The 18,350-nt window shown below is 33.5% G+C and overlaps 1 protein-coding gene across 1 annotated transcript in view; it reads left to right on the top strand.

Annotated features, from left to right (window-relative positions):
- LOC119076987 overlaps positions 1 to 18,350 on the top strand; it is a 90,465-nt gene that overhangs the window by 65,044 nt on the left and 7,071 nt on the right. Inside the window, exons 2-3 of the mRNA XM_037184092.1 lie at positions 12,807 to 13,015; positions 13,105 to 13,240. Coding sequence (XP_037039987.1) covers positions 12,807 to 13,015; positions 13,105 to 13,240 — 345 coding nt within the window. The remainder of the gene's footprint in view (positions 1 to 12,806; positions 13,016 to 13,104; positions 13,241 to 18,350) is intronic.

Genomic DNA, 18,350 nt, shown 5'->3' with positions numbered 1-18,350 from the left:
ACACGACGACCGGTTATACAATTTAAGCGTGCACCACCAGAGAAGAATGATTCTGTATTTATTTGTTTAATTTGTCTTTATTTAAATTAATTGAGGATTTTAAGACTCGAAATTAAAACTGCTTTTACATTTTCGGTATTCCATGGTATTCCAGACCAGAATAAATTCTTAGAAAACAGATCCCAGAATCAATAAATAATGGTGTATCGGGTATGCTATGCGGTGTAACGATTAATTACATTTGTTTGTTTGTCACATTACTACAATCAACTATTCCAATAAAGGTTACTTATACAGTTGTAGAACTGAAGTCCTATACGGAGAAGATTCGAACCGATAACACTATTTGAGAGAAGAGAATTGGTGGTAATCGATTTTAATTGAAAACATAGGTATTATAACACTTACGTAATGGTTTTAACGCTATAATTCTAGTTAATCTTGCGGGCTGACCGGTTTTGTCCTGTTTCGTAAAATTCTTAACGCTTACTAAAAGTCAATCATTTATAATTGGAAAGGATTTTGTTGAAAATTTTGACAGACGTGAAAATTTCTTAATAACACCTTGAACTACTCGGCGACTCGGCTGGTTAATAATTTTGAATTTTTTCAACGAACTACATTTTTAAGCTTCAACTTTGAACAACGCGAGACATATGTTCCGGGGAATTGTAGAAATTGTGCACAAAATTGAAAGAAGGAACTATGAGATACACAAGAAAAAGAATAGAATTAACCAAGCAAGTTAAGGCTCAGATCAGGTCAAGTTCAGGGTATCATATAGGCTTCATTCGGAAGTTAGTATGATTTGTAGTCAACCAAACTAGTTTCCCGTTGAATATATCGGTGCTGCTGTAACATTGCACCCCTTCTCAAAGTTCCCACTTCAACTACCCAAATTAAGAAGATTGAGTTAACCTACGTTACCTATTCGATATAATCGGAAGAAAAGTTCCATGTGAAATTGCCTGACACGATAATACATAACCATCTCTTAAAGCACGTTCAGATCAGATTTTGTTGGACAAAAACTATCCGACCTAAATTTCAAGATAAATCTGGTATTTGATCGCTGTCGACATATTCCCAGCTTTTCAAATTGTAAACAATCCTTTTTGCGTGAAGAACTATGACATACTTTTCCCTAATACAAGCGTGCGTGGGTTACGACCCATCGGAGAAAGTAAATATAGTTCCGTTTTTGAAGTATGAAATAGTCTCGCTTACTTGAACGTGATAATTTCTTTTAAAAAAAATCCATTTTTTAAATTATTACACACAACTAAGCACTGTCACAAACCATTGAATGGTTTGAAAATAGAGTGTCACTTACAGTAATTCTTTTTAATAAATTCCCTTCACTAATTCAAATCTAATTATGCTCTCACACAAACGACTAATACACTTCTGAATTCTGCACATTGAGACATTTATTACAACTTAGATAAACCACACACAGTAACTGGCGTATATATAATCTTATAACGTCGTATAAGGAAGAGGTTTTAATACTTTTCCGCACAACCAACTTCTATATTTAACGGAAAACTTGCACAACACAACTTTAACCATATTTTCCATCCTTCTATTCTATTATTTACCAAATCAATACGTGCTCAAGTTGAGGTTTTCAAAATGAGCTTTTGTTCGTTTCGGCATACGAGGGGTATGAAAGCATGTATCTTTAATTTCTATACCTCATTTATATCCATCTACGATATGTTATAGTTGAATGAGAATGAAAACGTGTGCTGTTATAGAGCAACTGACATCGAATTAATCTATATAGATTCGCTTTTGAGCGATACGTATATAATATAATGTCTGTGTATACTGTTACCGATGATCAGGAATAGCTACATTTCGAATATCAAAAATGTATTTTGTAACATAAACATTTATCTCATCACAAACGACCTTTTTTCACTTTATTTTTCATTTGAAGAGGGGACATCCATATACCTGCTCTGTTATATGGTATGCAGAGGGTACAATAAGCGGCGAAACATACTGCGGCATATAGAACAAATATTTTACAAATCAATCAGATAAATGTATGCCTGCGTATGTGTACAGTTTATATATGTCAAAAACACTTACGTGAAATTGGAGGAGTTCCAGTTGATTCGATCTTTCCAATTGCTTTCGAACATTCATTCGCATTAGATCTACCTACCTTTTTTAAGTAAAAAAAAAACATTTCGCAACATAAGCAGTTTTCCAATTTTCATCATTTTCATGTGTTAGCATGATAAAATGTGTTATGTATGCTACATAATGTGTGTTGTGTTCAATGTACGATCAAAGTAATAAGTCACGCAGCATGTGGGTGAGTAATAGACACACATTGGTTGAAGAAGACCCTGCGTGTATAATTTTAGTATTTTGTAATTTGCTTTATTTGATTTTTGGTGAATATAAATTATTACCTAAGGTTTAACTGCGCTTATTTAATAAACAACAACAACAGCAAAACGGCACGACACAAAGTATAGAACTATTGAGCAAAGTACGAACACCGAATCGAGGCAGGATTTTTTTTTCACGAGGACAGAACGATAGCACGAATAAAGTAACATTTCGGAAAGGTAGGAAAATGTTTTTGAATGGAAAATATTTTCCATCGACAGAATTTTTGGGTTTACCAATGGAGAGTATTTAAGGTCGAAAGTAAACGAGCAATTTTGCGTTGATGGGATCGACAATTATGTTTACTGTTCAGCTTGTGGTGAATATCGAATTACAATGGAAAACGCAGCATAATTGTCGATCCCATCAACGCAAACTTGTTCGTGTGTTTTCGGTCCAAATCACTTTACAAATATTTTCATCAAATTGGTCGCAAATTCGATGAAAATATTGTTAAATCGAGTTAATTATAACGCCCAAAACTAAATAACGCTCAATTAGTACCTTGAATTTCCACTTTTATTTAGAAGCAATAGAAATGGGCCGAATTTAGAACTATCCAATCTTCTCAGTGAGTACTTATTGTACGGATGGATGGTGATTTCAAATTGTGTCAATGCATGAGTAAACCTTCACGCTACCGTTGTTGTTCTTTACCTCAAAAAGTAGGAACAAGAATAGACCGGCTAAAGCATGGTGAGGTCTTTTTTCGTTTTCTCGATTTTTTCTGGAGGCAAGCAGGAAGAATAGTTTCATTAGTCGATATCCAGATGTTGAACAATAAGCAAGCAGCCTAAATAATTTCATCAGTCGGTGTGCAGATCTCAAACAGTAAACATATCTTCTACATCTCTATCAGCATGGTCGTTTGGGTAGTCAACTACCAAAAATTAAACTTTAAATAGGCGAGCATGTAGAATAATTTTGTCAGTCGTCGTGTAGTTCTCGAATAGCACACATCTCTTCTCCAAAAATTACGCTTGGTAGTCAATTATAGCCTTGGTAGTTATCTACCATTGGTAGACTACCAACTACCAAAATTTCGAATTGCAATGTTAACTCTGAGCTATCGGTTATCAGATAACAAAAAAGTATTATTTGCCTGGTGTTGATTTGCTCATGTTAGCTTTGCAATTTGGAATATCAATCCAGTTGCCAAAACTACTGACTTCCAGAACTACCAACTGCCAAATATTCAAGAAGAAAAAAGACCTAAAAATGTAAGTGTGAGGAAAATGTGGAGTTTGTCTCGTGAATTTGTTGAAATCATTCAAAATCGTTCGAAATTCATTTTCGATCGAGCCATGGAGGGAGACAACTCAATATTTGATATTTGATCACTACAGTATTTGCTTTTGTTATTCTCAATCTGTTTTATGTGAAACTATCAGTTACGAATTGGACTGGGACATAATGTACTGCTGCCGGATCTGCTTTTAATCGGCTAAATGATTTATATTTGATTAACATTAGTTTATTTCTGCGAAATTTCTACTATTTTTAGGAATAAAGCCAGTTTTTTTTACCGTTGGCTTTTGGGAACGAATGAATAAATAAACATTTCAACTGTGTTTAACCAGGTGATTCCTATTGAAATGTTCAAAAATGAAGAACGTGAAAAAATGGATAATGTTGATTAGTACAAAATGGTTGGATGTTTGATATTCCACTTCTCACAATGAATGAAACGAGGCGTGACATTTAATTTATTAATTTGTTCGAAGGAATACTCTGAAAAACTGGCTGGGTGCCAGAAAACTAATTTTTTCTATGACCCGGCGAATTCCAGGTAATACAGCGTTGTAATTCAACGTGGAAACCCCGGTTGGTGGGCTTGTTTTAAATTAATATTTTGATTCATAAAAACAATATTGATTTTTGTTATCATCAGTTCGACCATTTCATGATGTTTTATTAAACAAGGAAATCTGTTGAAATTTCAAAGAACTTTTCTGGAAAAAGATCACCTACTGCTACCCACGGTTATCGCATTTCTAATTCATTTTTAGTAGATACGGAAGACGTTCTGAAATATTGTGTATGGTTGCACACAGTTCAAATAAAACTGAATTATGTGAGCATGTGTAGGATTGGGTGTAGCGTAGAATACGGTAAAACACTCAATAAACCACGGTTAATTGATGCAAATTACATCGATTCACATGCATTTAAATTATGTTAAATGAAATGCTAAACCCTCAAGCATTTATTTTAATTAATTGCAGTTAATAAAACAACAACTTTGATGTTTTGCCTTCGACAGAAACTTCAAAGCAGACTATTAAAATTAACCCAAAAATAAAGCGAAATACAGAGGAGGTATTCAGGTTATTCAAATCATCCAACATTAACACCAAATTCACGGTTTAGCTCGTTTAGCTCCACACAAAATAATAATCGTTTGCTGTCAAAAAAACATCGCCACACCGATTAACAACGAAAATATCTTTTCTTTTTTGTTGAAATAAAACAAAAAAGATTTTTAATGAATCTTGGCAGTTGACGAACGAATATACAATGTCGTTCAAATTGTTAGCGTTATACTTCGAATCGTTCCAAGTCATTAAACTAACATCAATAATATAAAACGGAATTAATTGCGTAAAAAATATTTAAAAAAAAGTTCTTCAACTCAATGCAACGATTTTCGAAAATAAAATCTAATAAAAATTTACTATTTGCTGAAGCATAAGAGATTTCCATTTAACGAACTTTGTCTCATAACGACGCGGGAAAGTATAATGAAAATACGTGGACGAGTTCCCTAACATAACTTTTTAATGAACGATTAGCTGCTGCTAGTTGTTTGCTAGTTTTACTTATTGGCTACTTCTCTCACATACACTAATAAATATCTAGGTAAATATTGCTAGACAAAAATCAGACAAACGTTACGATATTGAAAAATGTTGAAGCCAGACCGGCAGCACCTCTATATAATTTGTATAAACATTTGTTGTTGACAGCAAAAATGAGCGATATGAGCTCAAAACATGTATAACGAAGCTAAAGAGGTAGAAGCGCACCAGACAATTTTGACAGAAAGGAAGTAATAGTCGACACATCACAACAGTTGTCGTTTCGAAATGTTTAATACATGCTGATGCAGTTTGCATTACAAATAAGATCACATTGGTGCTGCCTTTCATTTATAAAGAATTTCTTCTTTAATTACGTCAAAATTAGTGAAAAAGTCCAACTAAAGACGCTTTATTTTTAATATTGTACAGGGAGATAAAATAAAATTTGACATGTTTTCTAATTTAGGAGTTGTTGTGGTTTGTAATTGATTCCACAAAAATTTTATTGAACAAATGAAAATCTAGATTTACATTATTCATTGTGTAATAATTGGAATGCGTGGTTTTAGATTTTAATTTTATTTATTTTTCCGAGCTTTCGACTACAATCAGTAGACTTCGTTAGGGAACTCTAAAATAAAAAATCTAGGTTTTCAATTGTTAAACAAATTTTATGTGGAATCATTTACAAACCATAACAACTTCCGAAACAGAAAACATATCGAATTACACTTTTCACTACCTGTATGGTTTTTTTGGTTTTCACAAGTTCAGAGGGCAGATTTTTGGATTTAGACTAATTTTTCGAGATTGTAGTCTATCATAGATTGTCCTATAAGCTATTACGTAGCCTTGGTAATTGTAAGAAGTTTAATTTTGGTTTCCCGCATCCTCGTCAGGAATATGTTTGGATCTATTTTGATGTTACGTTGATGTAGTATGTAGTATTTTGATTGCATTGAAAATAATTCCGGATGCACTCCGAATATTTTGTTTGTAGATACATGCATAATAGGTTAGATTATTAATTATAAAAAAACACAAATTGGCTAAAAATAGCTATGACAAGACGGTCATTTGCGAGGACATAACTTCTCGTTGATTATATACTACATGCACTACATGCACTACATGCATGTATTGAAGTCAATCGGTATGAAGTACCAGAGCGGGTCATACAGTTCAAAACATCACCTTTTTTGCCAATACAGTCATCAAAAGAAATCTCAAACAATGTATGGGTCGACAGAATGTCGTTAAATTGAAAGTAGAAAACTGACAATGAATTTTACCTACCCACTTCTCTTCTTATTGGAAGCATAAATAATTTTCATAAACTAATTAATATCTGACACCCAAGCAAAGGTATCGAAACAAAGGTGTCACTGTGTCAGACACAAACATTTCCATGTCAATTTTACACTTGCCGTCATTTTAAAACATTCCAATTAGTATATGGCAGTCGAATGCTTAAAAATATACCCAATCATAACGCCGTGTGCTATCCGCCAAAAGCACTGGTATGCTGCAATGTACATTGAACAATACACCATATCTTCTCCGGTATACATCATTAAATGGCAACAATATAAAATGTATGTTTTAGTGCTATATATACACAGGCGTATACAACATATTACAACGTTCAGGTATTACTCGCGTGATTGCACGTCGAACAAAAGACTAATTAACGTCTGTCGTTCCTACCTAGCGTGATGTAATTGCATTTAGAAAAGCTGGATATGGTGAAATTGTATATATTTTGTGTGTAAAGGAAAAACAGTAATAATACCAGTATATGGTAGGGATAAGATTACCAATTTTCATATTATCACTAGCGTTAAATGTTATGCCATGAATGAAATAAAAATAGTTAACGTGTTGATAGTAAGAGGGTGAGAGTTTAATTAGTAAGTTGATTTTCCTGTCAAAGCTACACGATCGGTTACATTCTTTTTTCTTTGCTGATACTATTCCGGTCTCCGGTTTAGTAAATCCTCACAGAACAGAAGTACGTTTCATATTTCGGAATAGTTTTCGATATGAGTGGTATACGTGTTCGTTTCGTTTATAAAGTCTGAAAAACATTGATCTATATTAACCTTTTAGCGTAAATCACGCTACATTCATGTGTATTCTGTTACTATTACTTCTTTTGTTTAAATTAACAGCTAGTGTTGTACACAAAATCGTTTATGTCTGTCACTTGTTTGAATGCTATTGGGAAATACTATGGGCAGATTTGTCGCTCATCTCTTGTAGTTATTGTTGTTAACAGATGACTAGGCCTTTCGGAGAGGTAAATGCATCTCTGCGAATCCATCAGGTCCGAAAAGGTTTTTCATTTTTTGTATAAATGAAGGGTAATGAAAGACTTTTTACAAATTGTCTTCTTCTTTTTGGACCAAATAAGTGTGAGATCGGGGATCATAACTTGTATCGCTTAGCGTAGGGGCTATTTTATTCATTAATTGCAAATCATCGGTCGATCAACATGAAGTGTTTCGACAATGATTCGTCTAGCTCTCAATGGAAGACATTCGACATAACACAGCCAGTGTATCCCAACATTTAGCGTCTCGAACGAGGTGTTCACCACAATTCCTATTTAATTTGGAGATCAATTATGTCACATTCATCTCTACTGGCATCGAATTATTTTCAGTGCTAATTTCATTATAATCTACTTTAGAGAATATTGTAATCAACATTGTCGGCTCAACAATTTTTTCATCCAAATTTCCTCAAAATCCCACAAGTCAGTGCAGTGACCTTGAACTACATGGAAATTTCCGTTGTTTAATTCGAAATGAAGGTCAATCATTACGGTAAAAAAGTTTCACAAAAACTTTTTGTAGCTAAAGTGGTCAAATACTACATAGACGCAGGATTAATTTTCCGCCTTTTATAGGTTTGTATACAAAATTGTGCCTGTTTAAAATTGAAATACTATAGTAATTCGACTGTTGTTTTATTGGAAATGTTAAACATACCTTTTGGAATACTGTAATTCCTGTCTCATATGGACATAAACATACTTTAAATTCCAAATTTGTTATCCATACAATTTTTTCCATGAAAACACTGTTCATGTGTTCAACCGTATATGGTGGACATGTGGGCCAGTTTCTTTTTCAGACAATTTTAATAGGCTTTTATTTGTGTAAATTGACCTTTATGTGCTATGTGTCGTTTCTATATCTATTGTAGGTGTTTCATATGATCGAAATCGAAATATTATCTGTCCCCGTCTTTCGTGTAATAGAAAATTAAAGTTCAACAAACAAGGGTTAAGCTTTGTGTATTTATAAAAGCATTGTTTTACAGAAGAAAAAAAAAAACACGTCACTGGAAATAAGTGGAGAGAAAAAAATCCCAACCCTCAAAATAAGTATCAGTTTACATTGAATAAATCCGAAATGTTGTATTAAGTTCGATATTATGTGTTGAAGAGGGTATAAAATGGTGTACGGTTAAAATTCTATAATCTAATTTGGCGAACTCAGGTTCAAGTATAAAGGATATGAGTAGTTGACGGCGTCAGTTTCGTAATGCTATGTCGACATGACAGAAACTGTGCGTTGTTGTAGGTTGTGCTTAAAGTAAAATACGCACACGTGAAGCATTAGTAACTGAAATACACTTATGAACGTTGTGAATTGGAACTGTGCTGAATGAAGATAAGGGGAACACAGTTGCCATTTGGCTACATGGAACCAGTGTACACTGTAGGATTGTTAATTAATTTGCAATAACTTTGCCAATTGATAATTCTGGCATCTTAGTAGTACACAAATCTGGAAGGATTATGTGAATCCAGTACACTCACTACATGTAACTGTTCAGGTCAAAATCCAGTTCACGTAGGTACTATTTTTGGGAAAACATTTTCCATTGTTTTCCTAGGTTTTCCTCAATTTTGGAAAAATTGTGGAATATTCAGGGAGGAAAATGTTCTCCCAAAAATAGTACCAGGGTTCATGTCAAAATCAGGTTCGGGTATTAGGGTGGGTCGTATTTTCATTTTGTTTTTTATTTTAAAAGGCTATACTTAGAATTGACAAGGAATCCGAAACAGCTAAGAAAAATTTAAAAAATAATTTTTCCCCTGTCTCTAGCCTGATTTTGATTTTCGGGGTAGTAGCATGAAATGTCACATATTGTTGACTGATATCTTGGACGTTTGGGACATTCACTCTAAAAAAAAGTTACCAACTTTAGGCTTCGAAAACAAAGCTCCTGTGAGTTTTTTCAACTCGTTTTCAACAAACATCTCTGCAATGTATTCTCAGCTATTACCTATAGTTAGCAGTAATGCCTTCTGTGCCCAAATTTCCGAGATATCAGTCAACAATATGTGCGATTTCATGCTACTACCCCGAAAATCAAAATCAGGCAAGGGAAACATTAAATTTTTAATTTTTTTTTTGCTGTTTCGGATTCCTTGGTCAATTCTAAGTACAGCCTGGGGCCAGGCCTTTCAAAATAAAAACAAAATGAAAATACGACCCACCCTATCGGGTATACCTTAACTACTCAGATAAAACCTGACCTGCTCCGAACATTATTGATGTTTATATGAATGGAACGAAAGAAATGAAAACGTCTTTTTGTGAATTTTCTTTGTCGGATCGTATTGAGACAGTTAATGTTAAAACCGAGACAATTTCTGTAATGTGAACAGAGCATAGAGATTCGACACATTTATACTTACAAAATCAGTAACACTGATACATTTCTGCGCTCCAATTTATCTTTCCATCCATCTGCTTGAAGCATGTGAATGTTACTGCTCACTGCTCACTTTAATTACAGTGTACCTACTACTTCTCTTATTCGGAAAATCTATAAAAAGATTCTGCTCCATTTTGTCACTTAATTTTCTAAACCTTTGGGATAATAAAAAAAAGTGTCAACGAACTTATTAGAATGCTATCCGTTATAATGTATAGTTTCTGGTGCTGGTCACGTTTATTGACATTCATCCGTTTGCTGTCTAGACCATATAGCCATAACTCAAACACTACTTAAAATTGCACAAGAAATAAAAAAAACAGTTTATGATCTCAATTCCCATACTATCATTTTCATCTTTACATTCCATACACTTGAAGATGATAATACACAATAGCGTTACTCATCTGTATGAAATGGCGTTACCACAAGACGCTGCAGCATTACAACAACAGAAATAGAAGAAGCGAAAAAAAAATAAGTTCAAATGTCATCTATATTCCAATTTCATTTAATTTCCTTCAATTATATGGCAAATTGGATTGCATGTACCCATAACCTCGACATCTAAACAATTTCAAACTGAAACAAACTGCGAAAAAAGCACACTCATTCAGCATTGCTACATTAACTTTCTTTTCGTATACATATATTTTCAATGCAATCTACCGAGTATGCTATATATAGACTATACGAAACGGCATTATTGCATCGTAAAGAAGCTTAACCATTTATTGAGTTTATTTTTATTATCTTTGATGTGCTTTTTCTAGAATTACATTTTTTTTTTTTCAATATGTTAGTCTGCACACTGAACGTATACGTATGCACATATGTAACTAATTCAACTTCAATGTAACGGTGGTACGTGAACATACGTTGTAGCTCAATGAATGAATGAATTTATGGATGGATGGAACAAAAAAAAAGACTTCCATACATCATGTGCTTGTTTCTTTATTTCATTCGAATTATAAAAGGAATATTGCTTTGATCGAACATATTGCACGTCTAGGAATAATAAGATAGAAAACTCAATCGGTATCGACAGGATATATTACGCAAATGCACTATATCACTTCAATGCAGGGTCTCCGGAAAGTCAGCGAATACCGAACACTTTATTGTGTGTTATACGCGCAGCAGGGCGTTTTTATTACCATTTTTTCTTTGGAAACTCTAACATCTATGAACGTTTCCACTGAAAGAGACACTAACGCTCAATAATAAGAACTACTGAAACTGAAACTTCGGTCAATAAACTTGATACTTCGAAAAACTATTCTCATTTGAGTCTATTGAGAATATCTTTTGACCAGAGGCAGCGCTTAATACATTTCCGGTACAGGAAGTTTTTAATCATCGTTGATGCTATTCTCCCTTTCACCTTTTCATTACAGTTTATTAATTTATCTCGAATCTAGCCAAAAAAAAAACACTCAGACCGATAATTCCAGTTCAATTTCTCCACGTCAACAGTCTGAAGTGTGATAGTAAGATTAAAATGGTCAAGGGTTGGGCCATGCGACAGAAACAAAGCACGATTATTCGTCGTAAACCTTCCATATCGATCAATATAAGTTTATGTCAAGTAAACAGTCTGACTGTAATGACTCATCGGGGACTACAGCTCCTCTCCACAGCCCAATAAAAAAATATGACATATGAGTTTCTGAATTTAACTTTATTACACATAAATCACATTTCCTTCCATCGACGAACGTGAGCAGAAAAGTTTTATTTATTATGCGCCATCATAAGCGTTTATATAATGCCAGCTAAGTTCGATTCCCTTATTGGTCTTGTGTGTAGTTCAAGGTATGTGAGATTCGTTCTTCAGTTCAGATAACTTATCAATATGCAAAGAGGAAAATATAATTAATTGAATGAATGAAGTCGTTTCACTGTATGTTACGTGAACCGCTCCATGAAAAGCATAACTCAATCGAAGTCTTTTGACATAAAATTTAGGTTAACGCTTCATTCAATTAGAATAATAAAGTTTGACGAACAGGAAAATTATTGCGATAAGGAAGTCAATTCAAAATACGAAACACAAAACAATGGATTGTGAAAATTGGAATTTTAAAACACTTTCCATCCATTCGCAGAGGTAGCACAAGACTGATAAAGTTTATGCTACTAAGGAAAGTCTTGTCGCCATGATTCGTTTTGCTATTTTATGGTCTTTCATTTTAGAAATTCTTGAGATATCTTCGGTTGAAAGTAGTTTTTCCGCCCAATCACACATACTCAAGAGTTAGTTCTAACCAACATTGAAATGGGATTTCTAGTTTCAGCAATATTGTATCTGGGCTTGATACTAGGCAGTCCAAAACTCGTTTTTTCGACTTAAAAACATGAAACATAATAAATTAAGAAGTATCGCATTATGTAGATCATCTGTTGTCGACAACGACGACAAAAATGAGTGATGAGATCTGGGCTAGTGTTCTCTTATTTTAGCAAAATATTTGTTAAATATAGTGAAGTACTGCATTATAGTAATATATTAACAAATAGACTTTTCAATCAAAAGTTTTGATCTTTTTAAACAGCAAAACAATTTTTTGTTTAATAATTATTATCTTCTACAATATTATGAAGGAACAATGACGACTTCCACACTGCCGTAATTTGCATAGGAAACTTAGTGAATTCTTTTGTTTAAAATTTTCACTAAGTTTCTTATGCAAATTACGGCAGCACAGTCCCCACTGAAAGGAAGCCAATCACTCGACAAAGTTGAAAGCTAAATTATTAGACTACCGAAAATTGAATTCAAATCAATTGAAAGAATCATAACTTCTTAACCGAATTCAAACAAACCATATCTAACAAAAGAAATTCATTTTTTTCCAGCATTCACATATGGATTACGACTAACTGAAGTTCGTATACCAAATCACACAGTGCGAGACTCTAGTCCAAAATTAGAGTGTCATTTCAACTTAGACGGCGAATCATTATATTCGGTTAAATGGTACAAGGATGGCAACGAATTCTATCGATACGTCCCCCGTGATATGCCACCGGCTCAAGTGTTTTCATTGCCGGGTGTAACTGTTGATGTAAGTGTTTTTCTTTAATTCTTTTTCGTTCTCTCCGCTTATCGCTTACATTCTCGCATCAGTTTAATTTCTCATCTTTTTCATCACAGTTGCACAATTCAACCGACAGTGTGGTGGTTTTGGAGTACGTGAATTTGTCAACAACTGGACGCTTTCGATGTGAAGTTTCTGGTGAAGCCCCATCATTTCAAACTGTTTCGGATCACGGAGACATGATTGTCGTTGGTAAGTTCAATTTAATTTTGTTTTTGTCGTGTGACTGTTTCGATATATTCTCCATCAATTCGATTCGATTGAAACGACATCACAACATTTACGTGTGCGGGACTAGTGGTGTGAAAATTTCCGTTTTTTATGGACGGTTTTTGACTCTGTAATTCTTTTCTGCTAAATATAAACATTTAGGAATTACTTCATGAGTAGTCTTGTTATCTTTCATATGCAAATTTAACGAAAGGGCGCAATTTTAATTTAATTTTCTTCTACACCAGTCGTTTTAACCATTTTATCTCAGCTTTTTTTAAGCCAGAGATAGTGGTGGTACACTGGAAAGTGCTGTACAAAATGTATTCAGTTTTAACATAGAAAAAGATGAAAAATAAAAGAGGAAAATTAATATGGACAGAAAAAAAGAGAATATGAAAGCACTTAAACATAAATCTTTCGAGGTGGAAAATATTTGAAGTGGTTTTATGTGTTTCGTTTAGTCTACTTCTTAGTGGTAGTGCTGCTGAAAATAATTGATGAGTCGCTTTAATTGGTAAAGTTGAATACTAATACCTTAAATCCTTTAAAGAACGAGACAACAATCTTTTGAACGATTTTTTTCTAAAACGTCGACGTCTGTCTTAGACGGATGTTTTTTTTGTTTTCGAATGATTTAGGATTAAGTCTGGCTTAACGTCTGTAGCCGTGACCTTTTCTCTGTAGCCACAAATATTTTTAAAAAAATCCCAGGTCACTGAACACTGTTCATTTCATCAATGAACCATTTTTCGGTCCCCTTAGCGTGCAAGGAATATGAAAAGTAAATTATGATTGGAGGTCGTAGGCATGTCACAATACAGATCGTGAGCCTAATATACTTTGCACCGAAATTCATACGACTATTTATGAAATAGATGCATCTAAAGTTTCTAAAAATGCTTTTTAAGCGAATGAGAGGCTTCTAGCTCGAGCCGGAGGCGAGTGCAGAAATCGAATTTGCTAAAAAAGACTTTAATCATAAGTTAGGAAAAACGTTTGTTCTAGACGTCGTAGACAAAGTCGCGATATTTCAACACTAGTTAGGAAAATATCTATTTATGCCTTGGGGAAAAATTAGTAACTTTCGCCCGTTAAAGAATATTAATTGACTTTCCCCAACATCGGCATGAAACTTTTGCAAATAATCGGTGAATGTGTCGCCCTTTGTTATGTAAATAACTATTAGCTAAACGTACAAGCACGTATAAAAAATAGTGGGTTGTATGAGATGACCAACTAAATGAAATTACTTCGTTTGGGCTACAACTCGCAAAATTATCTAAAATCAACCCTCCACAACAGATGCGTATCCACAACTTTTCATGCTGAGGGCCTAAATTACGAGAAAAACTCCTAAATTTATGACCAAGACATGAAAATATATTTGTTGCAAACGTTGTTGCTGACGCCAGTCAGATATTAAAAATTTCAGACCGGCAATGTTTTCCCGCACCTCTCTAGTCTAAAAAAATCGGACAAAGAAAAGAAGTCGTTGATTCTGCCGCCGAAAAAGCAGCAGATATTTTTTTGTCTTGTTGTTTATTGAATATAACGACAAAGGATTACTGAATTCAGAATGAGAGACTGATAATTAAAAATCATAAACGTTTTTTAAGCCCAACATTCATAAAACTGATTCAATAAACAGACATTTCTATAAATCAAATCTTATTATCAATTTGACAATGTGATTTCTAATAAGATAATGAACTTTACACAAAAGTCTGTTTGTTCAATTTTTATTCGTCTTTTTCTTTACTAACTTGTCGAGCTATCTAATTGAATGTACTGAAAGGAAAAATATATTTATTTGAATTATTTCGAGACTTATTTTAATAAAAAAAAAATATTTTACCCAGGTAGTATAATACTCTCACCCACACATACAAAAACCTACACACAGGCATCATATTTTCCCATTTTCACAAAAAAAACTCCTTCAGTTCACCCGTCTTCACTAACTGGCAATATCTTTGCTTTCTCGAAACTTTCGTCAGAGTTTCCATTCGTCTTTCGTTTTTTTATATATTCATTGCTTTATAACCTCATTTATATTCTTCCACCCAGCTTACCTTTAACAGTCAAGATAAACCATCCAAACAAAAATTAAATCAAAAACGTTTTTCTTCGAACGGTTAAAAGTAATGTATTTTTTCTAGAGCTTTTCTTTTCGCTCTGGGTACAACGAAATACAGAAAAGACGCAACAATATTCCTTTGAATTGGAATAAACAAGAAAAGTCCCAGGCAACGAGAATGCTTAGAGGAGAGTATGGATGAGGGAAAAAAATGATGTAAAATGTATTAACAGCGAACAGCACTTCGGAATTCATAATTATTTTTTATGGATAAACTCGTATAATTGAAATGATGCGAAACTTTATGTTAATTAACTGGATATATAAATTAATTTACTTTTTGATTAATTGCTTCAGTATACTGGTATAATGGTATATGGATGAATGTGTTGATTTAGTCGAAAATGTTTAAAAAAAAAAATGTTCTTGCAAGAAAACAACTTCAAACTCGGTAAGTATAGGCAGTAAATCGCTTATAGAACATAAGAATAATAATTCTGGGAAGTTTAAAAATCATGTCACCTGTTCAAATACACAATTTTTCCCAGCAGCAAAACTCATATTTCCAAAATGTCGGTCGGACGGAGTTACATGTTTTCCTTTATTTCGTAACAAAAAAAAAATATTTTATTTGCTACTTAAAAACTTTTAAAGAAGAAAGAATTACGTAAAAAAATCGAATATTGGTATGGGCAACACGAGAAAATAAAACAATTTTAAGTGGCTTTTCCCATTGGCATTTTAGCAACACAAAATGTGATTATTCAACCGCCCACCATACATCAACAAATTAGTTAAAAAATAAAAATGAGTTTTTGTCGGTAAACTGAATTTTTTTTTGTACCGGGCTAACATAAAATTTGTTGAACGTTTCTATGACATTGGCTGGAAGCTAGAAACAGTATTATGCCATTAATGAATGTTGAAGCTATGGTATTTGTACAAATTGCAATTTTGGTCGATTTAATTTGTGGTTCAATGGTTCAATAATTCAAATTTTCATACTTAAATTACCTAATGATTAAAAGTATCTAGTTTCAGTACTAAAATAGTTATGTTATGTTGTTTCTACATTACCAATAGAAGTGACTGCTCACAACATTTTCATATCCTAACGATTATTTTAATAATATTTAAAAAAAAATCAAATTTATCAGGTATCACAACTATCAAATTCTAGTGAAATAAAACATTCCCTTGTTCATTTACGCATTTTCCACTTCATTCTATCGGAATATTTTTGAAAAATAATTGATAGGTACAATCAAACTCAACCAAACATCGGGTCAAGCGTCAGGTAAAGTGAACTTTACTTCACTGCGGCTAAACTTTACGTCAAGTTCCGTCAACTCGCGTAACTTTGAACAGCATCAAAACTTTGAACACTATTTCCCTCTTGCAATATGCCGAGAAAGAGGAAAATATTGTGCAAAGTTTTGATGCTGTTCAAAGCTATGCGACCTGTTTGAAAAAAAAAAAAAAGTTGACTATGGGACAAATTATGGAATGGTTTCTTTCACCTGAACCGATTTCACTAAACTTTTTTTTTTGCTGAATGCTATTGACAAGACGCGTAGTTTGACACCAATATGAGGTCATTGGCATAACGTCTCGGGGAGACCAAAAAGTGCTTGTTTGTATTCGACATTCCGAGATATTCTCAATAAATCTCAAATGATTTCTGTAAACTTGTTTCCCTGTAGAAACGAACGCTATAAGTCCATAATTGCACCAAATGACACGAAATTAAATTTTTAGAAGATTTTTGGTTCATTCTTCTTCGAAGTAAGGTGAAATCACCTCGACCCAAACGTTGCCAAAATTACATTTTTTCATATCAAAACTGAAGATCGGTGTCATTCGAAAGCTACATCATATGACTTCACGAGAAAAATAACTTTGGCTCGATCAGGTTACTTTGGTGAGTGAAGTAGGTGAAATCAGCTTCTCAGTGGTGATAAGTGTCATTCTCGAATTTTGCCTCGTCAAGGTTACCTCGAAAACTTTTGTAACCATTTTTTAAACGGTTTTGAGCCAAAGTAACATTTTCTGTGGGGTAACAACCACCAATTGTGAAAACAAAAAATTGCTGGCTATTTATGACCTCCGAAAAATATCACTTTTTTAGACATATCTTCCCCAAATTTTGGGTTACCAACCTCATATTGGGCTTAAACTGTGCGTCTTGACCATAGCTTTCAAAAACCGAAATCAGTTTTTATTTGATGAAAATATTTCGAAAAGTCACAGACGTGTAACGCAACTAACCGCTGACTTTTGCGATCACACAAGTCACACTTCGCAGGCCTAAAATTCCAATTCTTGTTGGCATGAAAGCACTGGGTCTCCTGAGTATTGGAAAATTTATAGACTGATTTGTTACCGCAAAACATAGCCAAAACAGCTCACTTTATGCCTCATAAATGACGAAATTTGTAACGCAACTAACCCTGGAGTTACCCATATGTTTATTGACTTATCGGCTTCGTAAATTTCCACTTCCATTATTTATCTTATTTGTAAGCAATGTATATGTCCTTGTCCAGTCCAACCAAAAAAGTAATCGACGACTGATGTCGTCAGTGATTGAACTTAATACATGTACCCCACAATTAAGCACACTATACTTAACTTTAAATACCATTTTCAATTCAGTTCATCACATTTTTTTATTCGGACATGATTCAATTTGAACCCAATCTCTCATCATCCATCCCACGTTTTGACTCTCAATTAAGTTTGTTTTAATCAAATCAAAACTTTTAAAAAGTAGCAATCTAATAATGTCAAAAATAATTATTGAAGAGGCTACGATTTATGCTTCAATTAAGTCTTATTCACACATTAATTCAAATTTCATAGAAAAATTATACACACCATTCTCAAACTCCCAACAATAAAATCAGCCATAAATACAAAAAACTTAATTTTTCGCCTTACCAAAAACCCATGAATATTAATAAAACCTAACGATAATTAACTTCTTTCTCAGACTTTTTAAAGTTTATAAAA

Source organism: Bradysia coprophila, unplaced genomic scaffold (genome assembly GCF_014529535.1).
Source record: "Bradysia coprophila strain Holo2 unplaced genomic scaffold, BU_Bcop_v1 contig_232, whole genome shotgun sequence".
NCBI classification, from domain to species: domain Eukaryota; kingdom Metazoa; phylum Arthropoda; class Insecta; order Diptera; family Sciaridae; genus Bradysia; species Bradysia coprophila.
Note: the sequence above shows the minus strand (reverse complement) of the source record. Positions and strands in the feature narration are given on the sequence as shown.